The 22,202-nt window shown below is 40.2% G+C and overlaps 1 protein-coding gene across 1 annotated transcript in view; it reads right to left on the reverse strand.

Moving 5' to 3' along the window:
• TMX4 (thioredoxin related transmembrane protein 4) overlaps positions 1 to 21,897 on the reverse strand; it is a 58,719-nt gene extending 36,822 nt beyond the window's left edge. The window contains exons 1-2 of the mRNA NM_001099170.1: positions 21,623 to 21,897; positions 4,209 to 4,324 (exon numbers count right to left, since the gene is read on the reverse strand). Coding sequence (NP_001092640.1) covers positions 4,209 to 4,324; positions 21,623 to 21,801 — 295 coding nt within the window. The 5' untranslated portion in view covers positions 21,802 to 21,897. The remainder of the gene's footprint in view (positions 1 to 4,208; positions 4,325 to 21,622) is intronic.
• Positions 21,898 to 22,202: the final 305 nt, after the last annotated feature.

The raw sequence follows: 22,202 nt of genomic DNA on the forward strand, positions 1-22,202 counted from the left end.
TTTTAAAAAGGAATGAAATTATCCCTTACTAGCATTCCTGCACATGGCAATCCTGGTGAAAGTTACAGTAATACAGATTTGCATCCAGTTCTTCAACTGTACACAGAAATATCCAATAAATATCTCAATTGTGGGAAAAATAATATCATTGCAATGGTTTCCCACTGCTTATTCCAGAGGTAAGATTTTGTAAAAATGAAGCAAATACTTGCTTCCAAGAATACAGACAAGATGTCCTGGAAGTTTTCCAATGAGTCAGTACCACATAAGACACTCTCTCTTCATTCTGCTTCCAGGACTGCCTACTTCTCCATCTCCTTCCTACCTCACTAACCTCTCCTTTTCAGCTTTTCTCCTTTCAGCTTCTAAATGTCAGAGTGCCCCAATTCTCAATTCTGAAAACACTGCTCTGCATATATTCCCTGGTGTTGGTGTTTAGTCACTCAGTTGTGTCCGACTCTTTGGGATCCCATGGACTGTAGCCCACCAGGCTGCTATGTTCATGGGACTTCCCAAGCAACAGTACTGGAGTGGGTTGCCATTTCCTTCTCCAGGGGCTCTTCCTGACCCAGGGATCAAACTCAAGTTTCCTTCTTTACCACTGAGCCACCAGAGAAGCACACATTCCTTAGGTAATCTCAATTCAACCCTTTGCTTAAAATACCATCTACCTGATAATTCTTAAATGTCTTTCTCTAGCTCATCTCTATTTGGATTTCTACTAAACATCTCAAAGCTAAACCCCGTTCCAAACCTGATCCTCTTTTAGTCTCTTCCATTGTCACTCTTTTCACAAGTGTTGCAACCAATCTATCAGGAAATCCTTCTGGGTATTCCAGCCAAATGCGTATGTTCAGTCCACCCACTTAACACTGTTGCTTCCATCCAAGCCCTCATCCCTCCACTCTAGGCTACTGAACTGACCTCTGAAATTTTCTTCTGGCTTATACTTCCAACCTCTTACAAATTTTCACATAGCAGCCAAATGAATACTTTTAAAACATGAATCAAATCATGTAACTCCCCCACTAAAAACCTTCCAGTTAGCTTCCTTTCTATCATACTTGATATAAAACCTAAACACTTTGCCATGGCCAACAGAGCCTACATGATCTGGTTTCTAGCTACATCTCCAGTCCCATTTGTCTCAAGGACCCCACTGGCTATATTGTTTCTCAAATAAGCCAAGTACCCCTACCTGCACATACTGTTTGCTCCACCTGGAATGCTCCTCTCCTAAACCTCATTGAAATTCATTTCATTACTCTGTCAAGACCTACAGTTAAAAAGTCCTTCCCTGGACATCCGATTAAAACAGTGGCTCCCACCATTTTTACATTTTTACCTTGCTTTCTTTTTCATTACAGCCCTTACCACCCCCAGACATTATTTCCCATTTTACTTTTGTGACTGTTTATCCCCTTCACTAGAATGTAAACTCAATGCGGAACTATGTTTTTCCTTCTTATTCATTTGCATCTTTATTCACCTGCATCATTGATCTTATTGCTGGTATACAGAACAGGGCTTGGTGCATGATACCAACTCAAAAGTTTGTTGAAGAAACACATTATTTCTAAACTCTATTAAAATATTATTTGAAAGCATTACATTTGTATTTTAAAGTACAATTACAAGCATAAAATAATATAATCTAAAGTGAAATATTCTCTAGGCCACACAGTCATGTGTGTGAATTTTGTATCCTAATTTTTTTTTTTAATCAGTTACAGGTTCAGTATCTACCATTTAAAAAAATTCTAGAGTTTCTACTTTAAAAAAACTAAGACATAAAACAACCACATTTTGATTTTTTTGGTCTTTATTTCTTCCCTATTTTCATGGAACACTAGACCAGTGACTTTTTTCCTTCTCTGAAGATGTATCATATTTATATTAATACTATGAGTCAATGATGAATTTGCTCTGAAAATATTTTGTCATAGTCAATTTCTCTTATTTCATTATACATTTAATCCATTCATAAGGGAAAAATAGCTATAAGTCTACATTTTAGAAGGAAAGACTATATTTATTAATAGTTAGGTTTTAGATCTATGAATTCATCACAAAGCTGTTTAATTTGTTTAATTCAAACTATGCTGTGAATTTCCAGCAGGTAACCCAAAAGGCTGAAATAAGAATAGGCCAGATGCTGCATTGCTAAGAAACTCATCATAAAATGGGTCTGGTACTCACAAATTAACAAGACTTACACCTGACTTCACTGGACTCAAACTTTTAAAAACACAAAAACACGTTTACAGCAGATATGTAATTGTAATGATTTGATCTCCAAATATAAAAACTCATTAAAATAGCAGAAAGTCAAAGTGAAAGTCATGTCCAACTCTTTGCGACCCCATGGACTGTTATACAGTCCATGGAATTCTCCAGGCCAGAATACTGAAGTGGGTAGCCTTTCCTTTCTCCAGAGGATCTTCCCAACTGAGGGATGGAACCCAGGTCTCCCTCATTGCAGGCTGATTCTTTACCACCTGAGCCACAAGGGAAGCCCAAGAATACTGGAGTGGGTAGCCTTTCCCTTCTTCAGTGGATCTTCCTGACCCAGGAATGGAACCAGGGGATTCTCTACCAACTGGGCTATCAGGGAAGCCCATACAATAGCCCAAATCATCAACTAATAATGATAACTGTTAGTCCCCTCAGTCGTGGCCGACTGTTTGCAAACCCATGAACTATAGCCTGCCAAGCTAATTTATCTAAGGAATTCTCCAGACAAGAATACTGGAGTGAGTAGCCATTCCCTCCTCCAGGGGATCTTCCTGGTCCAGGGATCAAACCCGGGTCTCCTGCCTTGCAGGCAGATTATTTACTGTCTGAGCCACCAGGGAAGCCCAATAATGGTAATTGTCCATCTCTAAATAGCAGATAGGCATTAGTGGTTTTGGATTAAATGCTTAAAAAAGGCAGAGGCTTAAGGACTCAGAGCTTGTAGCAGAAATCTCTCTCCATGGGTTTGTCAACACATAGATATTAACTGACACCATTCATTTTGTTGTCCATGTAACTGGTAATTCATTATTTTTTGATTGTTAGACTCACAGCTACTACAGAGAAGGAAGAGCTATATTTCCATATCTACTATCTTTTTCTTTCCTGTGAAAGGATGCAACAGGTAGAAATTAAATGTAGATAGGAAAAAATTACTTATACAGTTTGAAAATTGTCAAATTTGAGATTTAAATCATAAAAACCCAACTCTTCTAAATTTACATATATTACAGTTATTTTTAAACTATAAATACAAATTTATTGTATTTTTCCAGAATTTAAGTCTGTATCTCCCTCTTTTGAAAAATTGCATCACTATAATTTTTTCATTATTATTCATTTCCATTATTCATTCATTATTTCATTATTATTTAATTTTCATCATTAACAACTAATGAATGTAGGTGGTGAAAGAATTAGAAACTTACCATTCTGGAACTCTTAATAAAATATCTTGTTCAGGTAAGATCATCACAGATCTTAAAACCCTAAAGTATCACCCCATAGATTACCTGCCAGCTATAAAGTGTGGTCTTTCTTTATAATTGAGATGTGTAGTGTCATCACCTTAACCAAGTGCTCAAACTCAACATGACAGTACATGTCTTCTGATGGGATACAATATAAAGTCACAGCATCACTCCTCCGGAAGTGTTTAACTCAAATCATCCCTTTAGACAGAAGTTCAAGTTTACAGAATATGCAGAAAATATAAGAGCAAGTTAAATGTCACCAATAAAGAAACATCTAGGAAAATCCCTAGCTTGTTCTCTTCAGAATAATAACGGCATGGAAAAAAAACGGAGTATTCTAGATTGATAGAGACTAAAAACACTTAACAATGAAATGTAACTGGTGAATCTTGACTGGATCCTGGTTTAAAAAACTATAAAAAGACATGGAAAATAATTAAGGACACAATAATATGCTGAAGTATTGAAGGGTGAAGTCTCACGATGTTTGCAACTTACATTCAAATGACTTAGCAAAAAAACCATAAAAATATATACACACATCTGTATGTGTAAATATGAATACACAAACAGATACATATTTGCTAAAATATTGTTTGTTGATTTTAGGTAGTCAGTTTATGGTAATCAATATTCTAGTCTTTCAACTTTCTGCATGTGTGAAAAATTTCAAATTAAAAGCAACACACTTTTGTATTTAATGTTCAACATTTACAGTACCTGGTTCTTGAATGACATCTACTTTCCCCACACTGATCTGAAGTATTTCACCATTCTTTGCAAATGTCTCCCATTCTGAATCAGTCTGCTGACAGGATGGACACCAAGGGGCATAACTATAAAAGAATAATAGCTATTCAATACACATAAAAACATCAATAAAACAAAATAGAGAAACAGAGTATTTAAACTGACAAATTCTTAACTAAAAGGAGGCACAAAAGCAAGTTTTTCCAAAGTTGCTTGATACAGAAGTATATTTCCCCCCTAGAATTTAATGTCATGAATATCAATTTCCCAGGGGAAAATTCACCAAGTTTAAGATTTTTCACAATTATTATACACTTAAAATACTTTATTTCAATGTTATTGCTATAATCAACACAAATTTTATCACTTTACAGATACTTTTTGATATTTGAGGATGAACATTATTTTGAAAGTGCTACTAAAGAAGGATAATTTTCAAAAGGATACCCATAAACTAGCTAAACCAGTTTCAAATCCATAAAAGCTATAAATGTGATGAGCAAAGACCAGAAGACTTGTAGCTAGTGGGTCCCCAGAACGTGAGTCACTTCCAAAGCTCTGTGGCAGTTCTGAAAAGCATTTGAGAAAGAAAGTATAAGCTATAGCTAAACCAACTCTTGACACTAAAGAGTTAGAAAAACATGTGTCTTTAATTAGAACTCTGCTATTTACATTTATTTTTTTCCAAGGACCACCTTAGAAGCTAAGGCTACAACTCTGGAGAAGACTAATGCATCTCCTCTCCTTATGGATTTTACAGCTCAAAGAGGTAATTAGAATCCAAGAGGCAAATATGAGTACAGAAAAGATGCTGTAGAGACCCTCAGAAGCTGGGTGATCTCAGAAGGGCCCAAAGAAAAAGAACATCTGTGCTAAAGTAGGAGTTAGCAGCCAGAGAGGAATCAGGAATGTCCTCATCAAAGCAGAGTAAACAATATATGTGAAAATGCAGAGAAATGAGCATTTAAGAGTTGTATAAGGGGTGAGCACTATATTTGAAGCTCTCTGGTTAGCCCTATGGAGGTAAGAGAATTATGATCAGATTTACATTTTGTAAAACTCACCCAGCACTTCTGTGGATAATGGATCAGGGAAGAATAAGATGGAAGCAAAGAGAAGAGGTAGAAGGCCAGCCCTGTCTAGTTCCATCTTTAAAAAAAGACTAGAATAGCCAAGTCCAAGATCATTCTAAAAAGTCACTAATCATGCTATTACAGCTCACTGTCCAAGCCCTCATGTTTAGGCGACAGGGACCAGAGAACATAGTCCAAGGAACAATCTGCTGACATGACACCTTTGAACGTGGATTTTTCTAAAGGCACTTTTATCCCTACATTTCCAAGGCAAAATACATCCTGGTATATAGTAAGTGCTCAATAAATGTTTACAGAATAAGAAAATGAGCCAACTTTAAAGAAAGTTATATTCTTCACCTGAGAAACTTTGTTATTTTCTAAATATCCAAATGGCAGACTAGATTGGGGTAAACAATTGGTAAACTCTAGGGTAAAAAGGAGCATTATTAAGTCCATTTCAAGAGGGATTTCAATATATTGGATAAGAATTCTGCTGAAGGAATCAGAAAGACCAACTACAAATTAAGCATGTGACTTTGAGCAAGTTAATAATCCCTCCATGCCTCAGCTTTCTCAAATGTTAAATGAGATAGTAACAGCAGCTACCTTAGAAGGTTATTGAGAGATTAGATGATGCATATAAAGCAGACACATATGAAGAAAATCATTAGAGTAAATGACATCTGTAATAAGTGGTTTGGTTTCAGAGACATTTTTATGGTGCATTAGCAAGCTCATCTGAACCTTACAATAGAAGAAGAAAGAGAAAAACAATAGAATGGGAAAGACTACAGATCTCTTCAAGAAAATTAGAGATACCAACAGAACATTTCATGCAAAACTGGGCACAATAAAGGACAGAATGGTATGGACCTAACAGAAAGAGAAGATATTAAGAAGAAGTGGCAAGAATACACAGAAGAACTGTACAAAAAAGATCTTCATGACACAGATAACCATGATGTTGTGATCACTCACCTAGAGCCAAACATCCTAGAATGTGAAGTCAACTGGGACTTAGGAAGCATCACTACGAACAAAGTTAGTGGAGGTTATGGAATTCCAGTTGAGCTATTTCAAATCCTGAAAGATGATGCTGTGAAAGTGCTGCACTCAATATGCCAGCAAACTTGGAAAACTAAGCAGTGGCCACTGGACTGGAAAAGGTCAGTTTTCATTCCAATCCCAAAGAAAGGCAATGCCAAAGAATGCTTAAACTACCACACAATTGCACTCATCTCACATGCTAGTAAAGTAATGCTCAAAATTCTCCAAGCCAGGCTTCACAGTACGTGAACTGTGAACTTCCAGATGTTCATGCTGGATTTAGAAAATGCGAAGGACCAGAGATTAAATTGCCAACATCCGCTGGATCATCGAAAAAGCAAGAGAATTCCAGAAAAACATCTACTTCTCTTTTATTGATTACACTAAAGCCTTTGACTGTGTAGATCACAACAAACTATAGAAAATTCTGAAAGAGATGGGAATACCAGACCACCTTACCTGCCTCCTTAGAAATCTGTATGGAGGTCAAGAAGTAACAGTTAGAACCAGACATGGAACAACAGACTGATTCCCAATTGGGAAAGGAGTACGTTAAGGCTGTATATAGTCACCCTGCTTGTTTAACTGATATGCACAGTGCATCATGCGAACTGCCAGGCTGGATGAAACACAAGCTGGAATCAAGATTGCCAGGAGAAATATTAATAACCTCAGATACACAAATGATACCACCCTTATGACAGAAAGCAAAGAACTAAAGAGCCTCTCGATAAAAGTGAAAGAGATGAAGGAAAAAGCTGGCTGAAAACTCAACATTCAAAAAGATCATGTCATCTGGTCTCATCACTTCATGGCAAGTGGATAGGGAAACAATGGAAACAGAGACAGATTTATTTTGGGGGGCTCCAAAATCACTGTAGATAGTGGCTGCAGCCATGAAATTAAAAGATGCTTACTCCATGGAAGAAAAGCTATGACCACCCTAGACAGCATATTAAAAATCAGAGACATTACTTTGCCAACAAAGGTCTATCTAGTCAAAGCTATGGTTTTTCCAGTAGTCATGTAGGGATGTGAGAGTTGGACTATAAAGGTGGCTGAGGGCTGAAGAATTGATGCTTTTGAACTGTGGTGTTGGAGAAGACTCTTGAGAGTCCCTTGGACTGCAAGGAGATCCAACCAGTCCATCCTAAAGGAAATCAGTCCTGGGTGTTCATTGGAGGGACTGATGCTGAAGCTGAAACTCCAGTACTTTGGCCACCTGATGTGATGACCTGACTCACTGGAAAAGACCTGATCCTGGTAAAGTTTGAAGGCAGGAGGAGAAGGGGATGACAGAGGATAAAATGGTTAGATGGCATCACCGACTCGATGCACATGAGTTTGAGCAAGCTCCGGGAGTTGTTGATGGACTCGGAAGCCTGGCATGTTGCAGTCCATGAGGTTGCAAAGAGTCAGACATGACTGAATGACTGAACTCACCGAACCTTACAACTTCACTGCTGTAAGGCCACAGACAGGTTCAGGGAGACTTGCTGAAGGTCACTAAGACCACACAGAGCAAGAACCCAGATGGAGGTATTCCTGTGATAAAAGTGTTCAAGGAAAATAAGATCCAACAGAGAGACAGACACACAGACAGCAGGAATAAGACATACCTGGTGGCTCAGACAGTAAAGAATCTGCCTGCAATGCAGGTGACCCAGGTTTGATCCCTGGGTTGGGAAGATCCCTTGGAGAAGGGAATGACTACCCAGTCCACTACTCTTGCTTGAGAAACTCCATTACAGAGGAGTCTGGCTGGCTACAGTGCATATGGTCACAGAGTTGGACATGACTGAGCAACTAAGCATATGCACTTATATATATATATATACATTTTATATATATATATATATATACATTATATATATATATATGAAATTCTGAAGTACAATTTAATGAACTCTAGATATTTTTTGCTTTGTTTCCCTAGACCTCTTTTTGCATACAACTCATGGACACCTTTGCTATATCAGTAATCATTAAATGATACAAATTTCATCATCTAATGAAATCCTAGTACCTAATCTCCAGATAAATTATTATATAAATCAGGATTTGGGTGAAACTGACCCTCAAAAATACAAATATCATTGAGATAATTTTAGATACTCCATTTTCTTTGTAGCTGCTACCCAGTGGTTTGTGACACTTTAATGTTATTATTTCTTAGATTTAATCAGTTTATTGTGTTGGAATGTACCAAGGTCATCCATTAACCAAGTGTGTTCTTTGCTAATGGAGAGAAACCATCCCTGAGTCTTAGATGAGGGAACTGGTCTATTGTTGTTGCAACTTTTAAAGTTACTAATATTGTTTTGTATCTAAATGATCCCATTTAGAGTCTGTTGTTCATTGTTCAGTTGCTAAGTCTTGTCCATCTCTTTGCCACCCCAAGGACCACAGTGCAGTCTACAGTACACCAAGCTTCCTTCAAACCATTTCATCCTCTGTCGTCCCCTTCCCCTCATGCCCTCAGTCTTCCCCAGTATTAGGGTCTTTTCCAGTGAATCAGGTCTTCACATCAGGTGGCCAAAGTATTGGAGCTTCAGCTTCAGCGTCAGTCCTTTCAATGAATACTCAGGACTGATTTCCTTTAGAATTGACTGTTTTCATGTCCTTGCAGTCGAAGGGACTCTCAAGAGTCTCCTCTAGTGCAGTTTGAAAGCACCAATTCTTTGGTGCTCCGCCTTCTTGATGGTCCAACTCTCAAATTCATACATGACTACTGGAAAAACCACAGCTTTGATTATACAGACCTTTGTTGGAAAGTGATGTCTCTGCTTTTTAAGATGCTGTCTAGGTTTGTCATAGCCAAGAGTCTTTTAATTTCATGGCTGCAGTCACCATCTGTAGTGATTTTAGAGCCCAAGAAAATAAAATCTGTCATTGTTTCCTCTTTTCCCTCTTCAATTTGCCATGGAGTGATGGGGTCCAATGATATCATCTTAGCTTTCTGAATGCTGAGTTTAGAATCTACTACAAGATTCTATAAGATTTTATTTTCTTGGGCTCTAAAATCACTGCAGATGGTGACTGCAGCCATGAAATTAAGAGGCTTGCTCCTTGGAAGAAAAGCTACGACCAACCTAAACAGCATATTAAAAAGCAGAGACTTTACTTTGCCAACAAAGATGCATCTAGTCAAAGCTATGGTTTTTCCAGTGGTCATGTATGAATGTGAGAGTTGGACCATAAAGAAAGCTGACCACCGAAGAATTGATGCTTTTGAACTGTGGTGTTGGAGAAGACTCTTGAGAGTCCCTTGGACTGGAAGGAGATCCAACCAGTCAATCCTAAAGGAAATCAGTCCTGAATATTCATTGGAAGGACTGATGCTGAAGGTAAAACTCCATTACTTTGGCCACCTGATGTGAAGAGCTGATTCATTTGAAAAGACCCTGATGCTGGGAAAGATTGAAAGCGGGAGGAGAAGGGGATGACAGAGGATGAGATGGTTTGATGGCATCACCGACTCCATGGACTTGAGTTTGAGCAAGCTCTGGGAGTTGGTGATGGACAGGGAAGTCTGGCATGCTGCAGTCCATGAAGTCGCAAAGAGTCGGACACGACTAAGTGACTAAACTGAAGTATAAGTAAAATACCTCCAGGGCCCAAAAGAATAAAAAGAAGGAAAAGCACCATGATCCTAATGATGTTTCTCTTTTCTCTCCCTCTCCCTCTTCTCCCCTACCCTCTTCTGTGTCTCTTCCTCGTTCCCACCCTCCCTTCCTCTCCCTCATTATGCATAGATAAATGTAATTTGTTTTAAGTACATATACATGAATAAGACTAATTACAATGGACTGAACACATTTATATTAAAAAACAGGTCATAGTGGCAGTCTTCTAAGAACTATAATAGAGTTGACCTGCTCTAATTTTGTCTTTTACATATAAATTAATCCTTTAAAATTCTCCAAGAGCAATTAGTACCTTTATAGTCATGGAAACTGGAAAAGAGCATTTTTAAACTTTTTGAAGGTGACAGTGGCAGGTAAAATTAGTATGCTTCATAAAGACATTTGAAGTATTATATATTCCAGAAAGCAAAATATTGCTAAATCCATGAACTTAGGTGTCAGTCTAGTGTTTTTAACCATTACTGGGAAACAGAATTCAACAGCGAGCTTTTGTTCTCTATATTGGTATTCACATACAAATCACACGTGTACATCTGCTACATGTAAGGTGGTTGAAGGCCCCTGAGTCTCTGACTGCATAAACTCACTGAATTTTGTATGAGATTTCATTAAGCATACTAAACATTTCAAGAGAAAGAATTAAATATATTTTCTAGAAATAAAATTTCATGAAAAATAATTTTTATTCCCCAATAATGGTCAATTTTTCTTTTGTCTTGACTTAAACTTTACCAGTGTTTCCCAGTACATTCTCATTTCTTATCCTTGTAGACATGAGATGAACCATGACTACTACTACTACTAAGTCGCTTCAGTCGTGTCCGACTCTGTGCGACCCCATAGACGGCAGGCCACCAGGCTCCCCTGTCCCTGGGATTCTCCAGGCAAGAACACTGGAGTGGGTTGCCATTTCCTTCTCCAATGCAGGCAAGTGAAAAGTGAAAGTGAAGTCGCTTAGTCGTGTCCGACCCTCAGTGACCCCGTGGACTGCAGCCTTCCGTGCTCCTCCATCCATGGGATTTTCCAGGCAAGAGTACTGGAGTGGGGTGCCATTGCCTTCTCCGTGAACCATGACAGATACAGTTAATTTTCACTTTGAACTTACTTTGACCAACATACTCAGAAGAATCTGTAACACTGAAGACAACATCCATATACTAGGATCATCTTTCTATATAAAACTAAATCACAATGTCAACAAATAATGCCTTAACTATAAGTGCTATTCTTCTTTCTGGAAAATCTGGATAAACTCTTATTAGCCAAGAGTTGAAAGTATTATGCTCAATTCTCTTTCTTAGAAGATCATTTCTAAGACATGCTATCATAAAATGTAGAGAAAAAATAAAAACTGACAGCTCTGTGAAAACCATGACACCTGCTAGAGAAATTTAATAATTTCACTAGAATTAATACTCCACAAAGGCAGCAACTGGTGCCTTGCTTGTAACCTAAAACAGAGCCTGGCGCATTCCAGGTCACAACAAATATGTATTATATCAATGAACAAAGGGGAGATGATAGTGAATATCCTCGGGTACCAAGGATACCAGGAAACCACTGTTCCTTCAGTGATACACTAGATCTTGATTAAAGATTAAAATATATTATTTGTTCATTCACTGAGTCAAAAGTATTTACTGAACACCTAGAATTTGACAGTTATTATGATTTTGTAGATAAACAGGAAAAAGAAAAACTCTGTTCCTCTACTTAAAAGCTTATCGTCTACAGGAAGAATAAGAAAAAAATCAAGTACAAAAACATATAAATTAATTTATGAATTGTGAAATAAGGCCACGATAGATACAAACAAAAACTGTGGAAAATTCTGAAAGAGATGGGAATACCAGACCACCTGATCTGCCTCTTGAGAAATTTGTATGCAGGTCAGAAAGCAACAGTTAGAACTGGACATGGAACAACAGACTGGTTCCAAAGAGGAAAAGGAGTACGTCAAGGCTGTATATTGTCACCTTGCTTATTTAACTTTTATGCAGAGTACATCACAAGAAACGCTGGACTGGAAGAAACACAAGCTGGAATCAAGATTGCCGGGAGAAATATCAATAACCTCAGACATGCAGATGACACCACCCTTACGGCAGAAAGTGAAGAGGAACTCAAAAGCCTCTTGATGACGGTGAAAGTGGAGAGTGAAAGAGTTGGCTTAAAACTCAACATTCAGAAAACAAAGATCATGGCATCCGGTCCCATCACTTCATGGGAAATAAATGGGGAAAGAGTGGAAACAGTGTCAGACTTTATTTTTCTGGGCTCCAAAATCACTGCAGATGGTGACTGCAGCCATGAAATTAAAAGACGCTTACTCCTTGGAAGGAAAGTTATGACCAACCTAGATAGCATATTCAAAAGCAGAGACATTACTTTGCCAACAAAGGTTCGTCTAGTCAAGGCTATGGTTTTTCCTGTGGTCATGTATGGATGTGAGAGTTGGACTGTGAAGAAAGCTGAGTGCCGAAGAACTGATGCTTTTGAACCGTGGTGTTGGAGAAGACTCTTGAGAGTCCCTTGGACTGCAAGGAGATCCAACCAGTCCATTCTAAAAGAGATCAGCCCTGGGATTTCTTTGGAAGGAATGATGCTAAAGCTGAAACTCCAGTACTTTGGCCACCTCATGCGAAGAGCTGACTCATTGGAAAAGACTCTGATGCTGGGAGGGATTGGGGGCAAGAGGAGAAGGGGACAACAGAGGATGAGATGGCTGGATGGCATCACTGACTCAATGGACATGAGTCTGAGTGAACTCCGGGAGTTGGTGATGGACAGGGAGGCCTGGCGTGCTGCAATTCATGGGGTCGCAAAGAGTCGGACACGACTGAGCGACCAATCTGATCTGATCTGAGATACAAAAAAGGCACAGTGAGAAAGAAGTTTCCTATTGGTTGGGGTACAGGGAAGGCAGGCACCTGTCTGAATGGTGAGGTGTCAGAAATGAGCTCAAAGCAATGCTCTTCATTTGCAGAATTTAGAGAGATGGTAAATCCATAGGTGGGCCTCTGAATCCTTTAGGGAAAAGGCTTCCCCTTACATGGATCAGGTACTGAGAGCCTAAGCACAAGTCAGCCAGGCTCTGTGCCTTCCTCCAGGTTTCCCCATGGCATAGCTACTCTCCTCAGCTTGTACTGGGGACTGTAAACCTCAGGCGAGCGTTCTAGTCCTAGCCATACCCACCACTTATCAAAGATACGGCTTACAGCTTTAACCTTCCCAGTTTTAACTCCTCGGTTAATGAGAATGAGAATGATACTGCACCAGATTGCTGTAATGCTCAAATTCTGAGATAGGGCATTCAGAACATGTGATGTGAGCAATGTAACTGTTTAATGTGATTGAAATGACAATGATGACAATGGAGATGATGTGGAAACAATCTGAAATCACATACTGATACTTCTATGTTAGCCTATAAGCTCCTCTTTTGCATGTTTATCCATAACAGTACCCAGGGCAGTGGTTTCTAATTAGAAGCACTTAGAAGTGTGTATAGGGGATGGACTAAAACTTTGTTGATGTCACATGACTGCTAGGATGTCATGGGATACCAGGGGTACCAAAGGTTTTGCAGTGTGTGAGCCATCCTCACATATCAAACAGCTGTGTAAGCCAAAATGTCAATAGTATCTGGTGAGAATTGCTGAGGAACACTCAACAGAAAGGAAGCACCCATTAAATATTTGCTAAACAAGTGCTTCCTATGCTACTTATCTCCTTCACACACAGTAGACTGCCAGTCTCCTGAAACTGAGAAGTGTAATTCATTCATCTTCATGTTCTCAAGTCCCTAACTTTGAATCTGACACATCACAGGCATCTAATGACTATCTTTTATACTTTCAATCAACAAATCATGACAATCAATGAAACTGCAAGAAATTATAACTATCTAACAACTATGGTTTTTCCGGTGGTCATGTATGGATGTGAGAGTTGGACTGTGAAGAAAGCCCAGTGCTGAAGAATTGATACTTTTGAACTGTGGTGTTGGAGAAGACTCTTGAGAGTCCCTTGGACTGCAAGGAGATCCAAACAGTCCATTCTGAAGGAGACCAGCCCTGGGTGTTCTTTGGAAGGAATGATGCCAAAGCTGAAACTCCAGTACTTTGGCCACCTCATGTGAAGAGTTGACTCACTGGAAAAGACTCTGATGCTGGGAGGAGTTGGGGCAGGAGGAGAAGGATACGAAAGAAGATGAGATGGCTGGATGGCATCACTGACTCGATGGATATGAGTTTGAGTGAACTCCAGAGATGGTGATGGAAGGGAGGCCTGGCGTGCTGCGATTCATGGGGTCACAAAGAGTCAGACACGACTGAGTGACTGAACTGAACTGAATTGAACATGGGTAAGTTAAGGCAACAATGCTCTGACTAAGTATAAGAAGAATACTAGAGAAACAATGGTAAATCCAAGAGATCCTAGGGAAATAAATGAGGGTTTCCTCCATCACCAGACTCACTAATTTCCATTCTGAAACATGATCATAAGTTAATTTAACACAAAAACTCATTTCTCCTCTGGATATCCGTTTAAGTATATGGGCCAAAACTAAGCTTTATGGATGTCTATTGATGTCTTTGGGGAAAAAAGCCACCAGAAGAGTATGGAAAATTGTATTATATTGCATACTTTCAAAAAAGAACAAAAGTAGTATTCTCAAGAACTTATTTGATGGGGGCAAGCAAGTGTTTAAAATAGTAAAAGCTTCCAAGAGAACGCACTGGTCATAGCAAACACCTTCTTCCAACAACACAAGAGAAGGCTCTACACATGGACATCACCAGATGGTCAACACCGAAATCAGATTGATTATATTCTTTGCAGCCAAAGATGGAGAAGCTCTATAGAGTCAGCAAAAACAAGACCGGGAGCTGACTATAGCTCAGATCATGAACTCCTTATTGCCAAATTCAGAATTAAATTGAAGAAAATGGGGGAAACCACTAGATCATTCAAGTATGACCTAAATCAAATCCCTTATGATTATACAGTGGAAGTGAGAAATAGATTGAAAGGACTAGATCTGATTCACAGAGTGCCTGATGAACTATGGACAAAGGTCCAGGACATTTTACAGGAGACAGGGATCAAGACCATCTCCATGGAAAAGAAATGCAAAAAAGCAAATGGCTGTCTGAGGAGGCCTTACAAATAGCTGTGAAAAGAAGAGAAGTAAAAAGCAAAGGAGAAAAGGAAAGATACAACCATCTGAATGCAGAGTTCCAAAGAATAGCAAGGAGAGATAAGAAAGCCTTCCTCAGTGATCAATGCAAAGAAATAGAGGAAAACAACAGAATGGGAAAGACTAGAGACCTCCTCAAGAAAATTAGAGATACCAAGGGAACATTTCATGCAAAGATGGGCTCGATAAAGAACAGAAATGGTAAGGACCTAACAGAATCAGAAGATACTAAGAAGAGGTGCCAAGAATACACAGAAGAACTATACAAAAAAAAAAAAAAAATCTTCACAACCCAGATAATCATGATGGTTGTGATCACTCACCTAGAGCCAGACATCCTTGAATGTGAGGTCAAGTGGGCCTCAGAAAGCATCACTACGAACAAAGCTAGTGAAGGTGATGGAATTCCAGTTGAGCTATTTCAAATCCTGAAAGATGATGCTGTGAAAGTGCTGCACTCAATATGCCAGCAAATTTGGAAAACTCAGCAGTGGCCACAGGACTGGAAAAGGTCAGTTTTCATTCCAATCCCGAAGAAAGGCAGTGCCAAAGAATGCTCAAACCACCGCACAATTGCACTCATCTCACATGCTAGTAAAGTAATGCTCAAAATTCTCCAAGCCAGGCTTCAGCAATACGTGAACCATGAACTTCCAGATGTTCAAGCTGGATTTAGAAAAGGCAGAGGAACCACAGATCAAATTGCCAACATCCGCTGGATCATGGAAAAAGCAAGAGAGTTCCAGAAAAACATTTATCTCTGCTTTACTGACTACGCCAAAGCCTTTGACTGTGTGGATCACAATAAACTGTGGAAAATTCTGAAAGAGATGGGAATACCAGACCACCTGACCTGCCTTGAGAAACCTATATGCAGGTCAGGAATCAACAGTTTGAGCTGGCATGGAACAACAGACTGGTTACAAATAGGAAAAGGAGAACGTCAAGGCTGTATATTGGCACCTTGCTTATTTAACTTATAGACAGAAATGCTGGGCTGGAAGAAGCACAAGCTGGAATCAAGATTGCCAGGAGAAATATCAATCACCTCAGATATGCAGATGACACCACCCTTATGGTGAAAAGTGAAGAGAAACTAAAAAGCCTCTTAATGAAATTGAAAGAGCAGAGTGAAAGAGTTGGCTTAAAGCTCAACATTCAGAAAACAAAGATCATGGCATCTGGTCCCATCCCTTCATGTCAAATAGATGGGGAAACAGTGGAAACAGTGTCAGACTTTATTTTTTGGGGCTCCAAAATCACTGCAGATGGTGAATGCAGCCATGAAATTAAAAGATGCTTACTCCTTGGAAGGAAAGTTATGGCCAACCTAGATAGCATATTAAAAAGCAGAGACATTACTTTGCCAACAAAGGTCCATCTAGTCAAAGCTATGGTTTTTTCAGTGGTCATGTATGGATGTGAGAGTTGGACTGTGAAGAAAGCTGAGGGCCGAAGAATTGATGCTTTTGAACTGTGGTGTTGGAGAAGACTCTTGAGAGTCCCTTGGACTGCAAGGAGATCCAACCAGTCCATCCTAAAGGAGATCAGTCCTGGGTGTTCATTGGAAGGACTGATGCTGAAGCTGAAACTCCAATACTTTGGCCACCTCATGCGAAGAGTTGACTCATTGGAAAAGACTCTGATGCTGGGAGAGATTGGGGGCAGGAGGAGAAGGGGACGACAGAAGATGAGATGGCTGGATGGCATCACTGGCTCGATGGACATGAGTTTGAGTGAACTCCGGGAGTTGGTGATGGACAGAGAGGCCTGGGGTGCTGTAATTCATGGGGTCGCAAAGAGTCGGACATGACTGAGCGACTGAACTGAACTGAACAAGGCAACTGAATGAATAATATTATGAAACAATGAGAATAGAGAAAATAAAACATCAGAAGAGCATTTAAAGATTAGATAATCTTCCCTAACCCAAGAAAGAACAAACTTTTCAAAAGAGGTTAAAAGAAAGAAACAGCAAGCCAATCATAGAAACACGGCAGAAACAGGAGTAAAATGTATAAAATAATATATGAAATTAAATACAAACAGAAAAACTGAATGTACAAAAAGTCCACAGCATTAAAGAAAATGTTAATATACTGTATTGGTGTTTTTCTTTCTGGCTTACTTTACTTTGTATAATAGGCTCTAGTCATCCACCTCATTAGAACTGATTCAAATGTATTCTTTATAATGGCTGAGTGCAGATGGTGACTGCAGCCATGAAATTAAAAGACGCTTACTCCTTGGAAGGAAAGTTATGGCCAACCTAGATAGCATATTCAAAAGCAGAGACATTACCTTGCCAACAAAGGTTCTTCTAGTCAAGGCTATGGTTTTTCCTGTGGTCATGTATGGATGTGAGAGTTGGACTGTGAAGAAGGCTGAGTGCCGAAGAACTGATGCTTTTGAACTGTGGTGTTGGAGAAGACTCTTGAGAGTCCCTTGAACTGCAAGGAGATCCAACCAGTCCATTCTAAAGGAGATCAGCCCTGGCATTTCTTTGGAAGGAATGATGCTAAAGCTGAAACTCCAGTACTTTGGCCACCTCATGCAAAGAGTTGACTCATTGGAAAAGACTCTGATGCTGGGAGGGATTGGGGGCAGGAGGAGAAGGGGACGACAGAGGATGAGATGCCTGGATGGCATCACTGACTCGATGGACGTGAGTCTGAGTGAACTCTGGGAGTTGGTGATGGACAGGGAGGCCTGGCGTGCTGCGATTCATGGGGTCTCAAAGAGTCAGACACGACTGAGCGACTGATCTGATCTGATCTGAATACTCCATTGTGTATATGTACCAGAGCTTTCTTATCCATTCGTCTGTTGATGGACATCTATTGCTTCCATGTCCTGGCTATTATAAACAGTGCTGCGATGAACATTGGGTCTCTTTTAATTCTGGTTTCCTCAGTGTGTATGTCCAGCAGTGGGATTGCTGGGTCGTATGGCAGTTCTATTTCCAGGTTTTTAAGGAATCTCCACACTGTTCTCCATAGTGGCTGTACTAGTTTGCATTCTCACCAACAGTGTAAGAGGGTTCTCTTTTCTCCACACCCTCTCCAGCATTTATTGCTTGTAGACTTTTGGATTGCAGCCATTCTGACTGGCGTGAAATGGTACCTCATTGTGGTTCTGATTTGTATTTCTCTGATAATGAGTGATGTTGAGCATTTTTTCATGTGTTTGTTAGCCATCTGTAACACCAATACAGTATACTAACGCGTATATATGGAATTTAGAAAGATGGTAATGATAACCCTGTATGCGAGACAGCAAAAGAGACACAGATGTATAGAACAGTGTTTTGGACTCTGTGGGAGAGGGCAAGGGTGGGATGATTTGGGAGAATGGCTTTGAAACATGTATAATATCATATGTGAAACGAATCGCCAGACCAGGTTCCATGCATGATACAGGATGCTCTGGGCTGGTGCACTGGGATGACCCAGAGGGATGGTATGGGGAGGGTTGTGGGAGGGGGGGTTCAGGATGGGGAACACGTGTACACCCATGGTGGATTCATGTTGATGTATGGCAAAAACAATACAATATTGTAAAGTAAATATATATATATATATATATATATGTATATATATATATATGTGTGTGTGTGTGTGTGTATATATGTATATATATTTTGCGGAGAATTTTTCAGGTTTTAAAAAAGGTTTCAGAACAGAAATGGTAAATACAACAAATATAGTTTTAGTTGATATTTTTCTTTAACAGAGAAGTGCTTTTTTAAAAATTGAAAATTCAACTGCAAGGATACAAAAAATTGAGTGTTTGAAAGACAAAGAAAACACAACAAATTAAATTTTACAACAGGGTTTTTTTGGATCTTGGAGAAAACAGACACTGCTAAGTCCTTAAAAATAAATTATTGACACTGATCTAACCAAGAATTGTGTTATAGGAGCTTGGTACGAATTGGGACAGAAAAGAAAAAATTCCCAGAGGAGAGGTAGCATATAAACAAATGAACAAATGAAGAACTGTCATTCAAAATAATGTTAAAATTTTAATACTGGGTTGGGCCATTGTGAACAAAATTTTCGCCAACTAACATTATCAGAAAGCCTCCTAATTTTCTTCTTTAGAGATATTAAATATATCACCAGTGGATACTTAACAATCTCCATTTATTCTGACCAGTTCATCTAAACAAAGTGATAACTTATTGGATGCTTGAAAAAATTCCTAGAAATTTATAGTAGGTCTATAATAGTACTGAAGTTAAATTTTATTTTTTAAATGTTGAATTTTGTCAAAGGAGTATCACAAAGAGCCAAATTTTCTTCAGGATAAGCACACAGATTCTTGAATTTGGATATACATAATGGTTTAAATCCTCTTTCCTTTATAGCCTCACTTTGTATTGACCTATTCTGAAGTGAACTCAATGGAAAGAGAACTTCTAAAAAGATCTCAAGTGTCTATATAGCTTACAAGTGTCATCCTGAATCAGAGCCCAAACATTCTCCATGTCCAGCCCTATCTGCTGCATCTTGACCTGCATACAGATTTCTCAGGAGGCAGGTAAGGTGGTCTGGTATTCCCATCTCTTTAAGAATTTTCCAAAGTTTGTTGTAATCCATATAGTCATAGGCTTTGGCACAATCAATAAAGAAGAAGTAGATATATTTCTGGAACTCTCTTGCTTTGATGAACCAACAGATGGCAATTTGATCTCTGGTTCCTCTGCCTTTTCTAAATCCAGCTTGAACATCTGGAAGTTCACGGTTCACGTACTGTTGAAGCCTGGCTTGGAGAATTTTGAGCATTACTTTGCTAGCATGTGAGATGAGTGCAACTGTGTGGTAGTTTGAGCATTCTTTGGCATTGTCTTTCTTTGGGATTAGAATGAAAACTGACCTTTTCCAGTCCAGTGGCCACTGCTTAGTTTTCCAAGTTTGCTGGCATATTGAGTGCAGCACTTTAACAACATCATCTTTTAGGATTTGAAATAGCTCTGCTGGAATTCCATCACCTCAACAAGCTTTGTTCGTAGTGATACTTGAGACCCTCTTGACTTCGCATTGCAGGATGTCTGGTTCTAAGTGAGTGATCACACCATCGTGGTTATCTGGGCCATGAACATCTCTTTTACATAGTTCTTCTGTATATTTTTGCCACCTCTTTTTAATATTTTCTGCTTCTGTTAAGTCCATACTGTTTCTGTCCTTTATTGTGCCCATTTGTGCCTGAAATGTTCCCTTGGTATCTCTAATTTTCTTGAAGAGATCTCTAGTCATTCCCTTCCTATTGTTTTCCTCTTTCTTTGCACTGATCACTGAGGAAGGCTTTCTTATCTCTCCTTGATATTCTTTGGAACTCTGCATTCAAAGGGGTGTATCTTTTCTTTTCTCCTTTGCCTTTCACTTCTCTTCTTTTCACAGCTATTTGTAAGGCCTCCTCAGACACCTATTTTGCATCTCTTTTTCTTGGGGATGGTCTTGATCAGTGCCTCCTGTATAATGTCACAAACCTCCATCCATAGTTCTTCAGGTGCTGTGGGCAAAAATCCCTAGAAGAACTGGAGTAGCCCTCATAGTCAACAAGAGAGTCCAAAATGCAGTACTTGGATGCAATTTCAAAAATGACAGAATGATCTCTGTTCATTTCCAAGGCAAACCATTCAATATCACAGTAACCCAAGTCTATGCCCTGACAAGTAATGCTGAAGAAGCTGAAGTTGAACAGTTCTATGACGACCTACAAGACCTTCTAGAACTAACACCCAAATAAGATGTCCTTTTCATTATAGGGGACTGGAATACAAAAGTAGGAAGTCAAGAAATACATGGAGTAACAGGCAAATTTAGTCTTGGAGTACAGAATGAAGCAGGGCAAAGTCTAACAGAGTTCTGCCAAGAAAACGCACTGGTCACAGCAAAAACCTTCTTCCAACAGCACAAGAGAAGATGCTACACATGGACATCACCAGATGGCCAATACAGAAATCAGATTGTTTATATTCTTTGCATCCAAAGATAGAGAAGCTCTATACAATCAGCAAAAACAAGACTGGGAGCTGACTGTGGCTCAGATCATGAACTCCTCATTGCCAAATTCATACTTAAATTGAAGAAAGTAGGGAAAACCACTAGACAATTCAGGTAGGACCTAAATCCAATCCCTTAGGATTTCTGTTCCCCTTCATCCCCTGGGTAAACCGCTTACCCACCCCAGCCATAAAACACTTCCTCCCAAAGCAGCGGAGAAGCCAGGCAGGGTGACGCCCTACACCCAGGGCCCTCATGGGGCAGGCCAGACACGCCTGCGCAGCGGGGAGGTTGGGCTCAGCCAGGCCAGGCAAGTCCCTGTCTGCGTGGGTCTGGGCCCAGGTCGAGACCTTGGGCAGTGCCGGCTTGGAACCGTGCGGCGGGGGCGGGCAGGCACACTCACAATTTCAGCATCCACTCGCCCTCCATCACCAGCGTCCAGTTGGAAGCTGTCATGGGCCGCACCAGGCTCCGCTCCGGCGGCAGCGCGGCCTGCTCCAGGTCGGCCTCCGCCTCCGCCACCGCCACGACCCAGGCGGCCAGGAGCGCCGCGAACAGCGGGCCACGGCGCCCGCCCGCCATACCGGGACGCAGAGCCGGGCTCTTCCCGGAGCTACGGAGAAGGGCGCGGCGGGCTCGCAGACCCGGCCTTCCCAGATGGTGCGCCGAGAGGCCCGCCCGGCCCGCAGACCTACCCGGCCCGCTGCGCCGGCGGCGGCCCGCCTCTAACAGGCCCGGGCCACCGAGGCCACGCCCCCTTCCGCCTAGTCTCGCCGTTGCCCGGGGCGTCGGTTGCCTTGGCAACGGCCGTCCTTTCTTCCGGACGGCAGTGTTGAAGATAAGCAGTGACCCAATGTTGCATAATCAGAGCCTCACTGGCTACTGCCAAGTAACGGGTTGGCGCATTTGGTTTCTTTCTCAAGAGAAAAGTGGCCAATAATTAAAATATGCATCCTCTATTCAATGATAGCAAAAATAGCAAC

The sequence above is a fragment of the Bos taurus genome, chromosome 13, assembly GCF_002263795.3.
Source record: "Bos taurus isolate L1 Dominette 01449 registration number 42190680 breed Hereford chromosome 13, ARS-UCD2.0, whole genome shotgun sequence".
Classification (NCBI taxonomy): Eukaryota; Metazoa; Chordata; class Mammalia; order Artiodactyla; family Bovidae; genus Bos; species Bos taurus.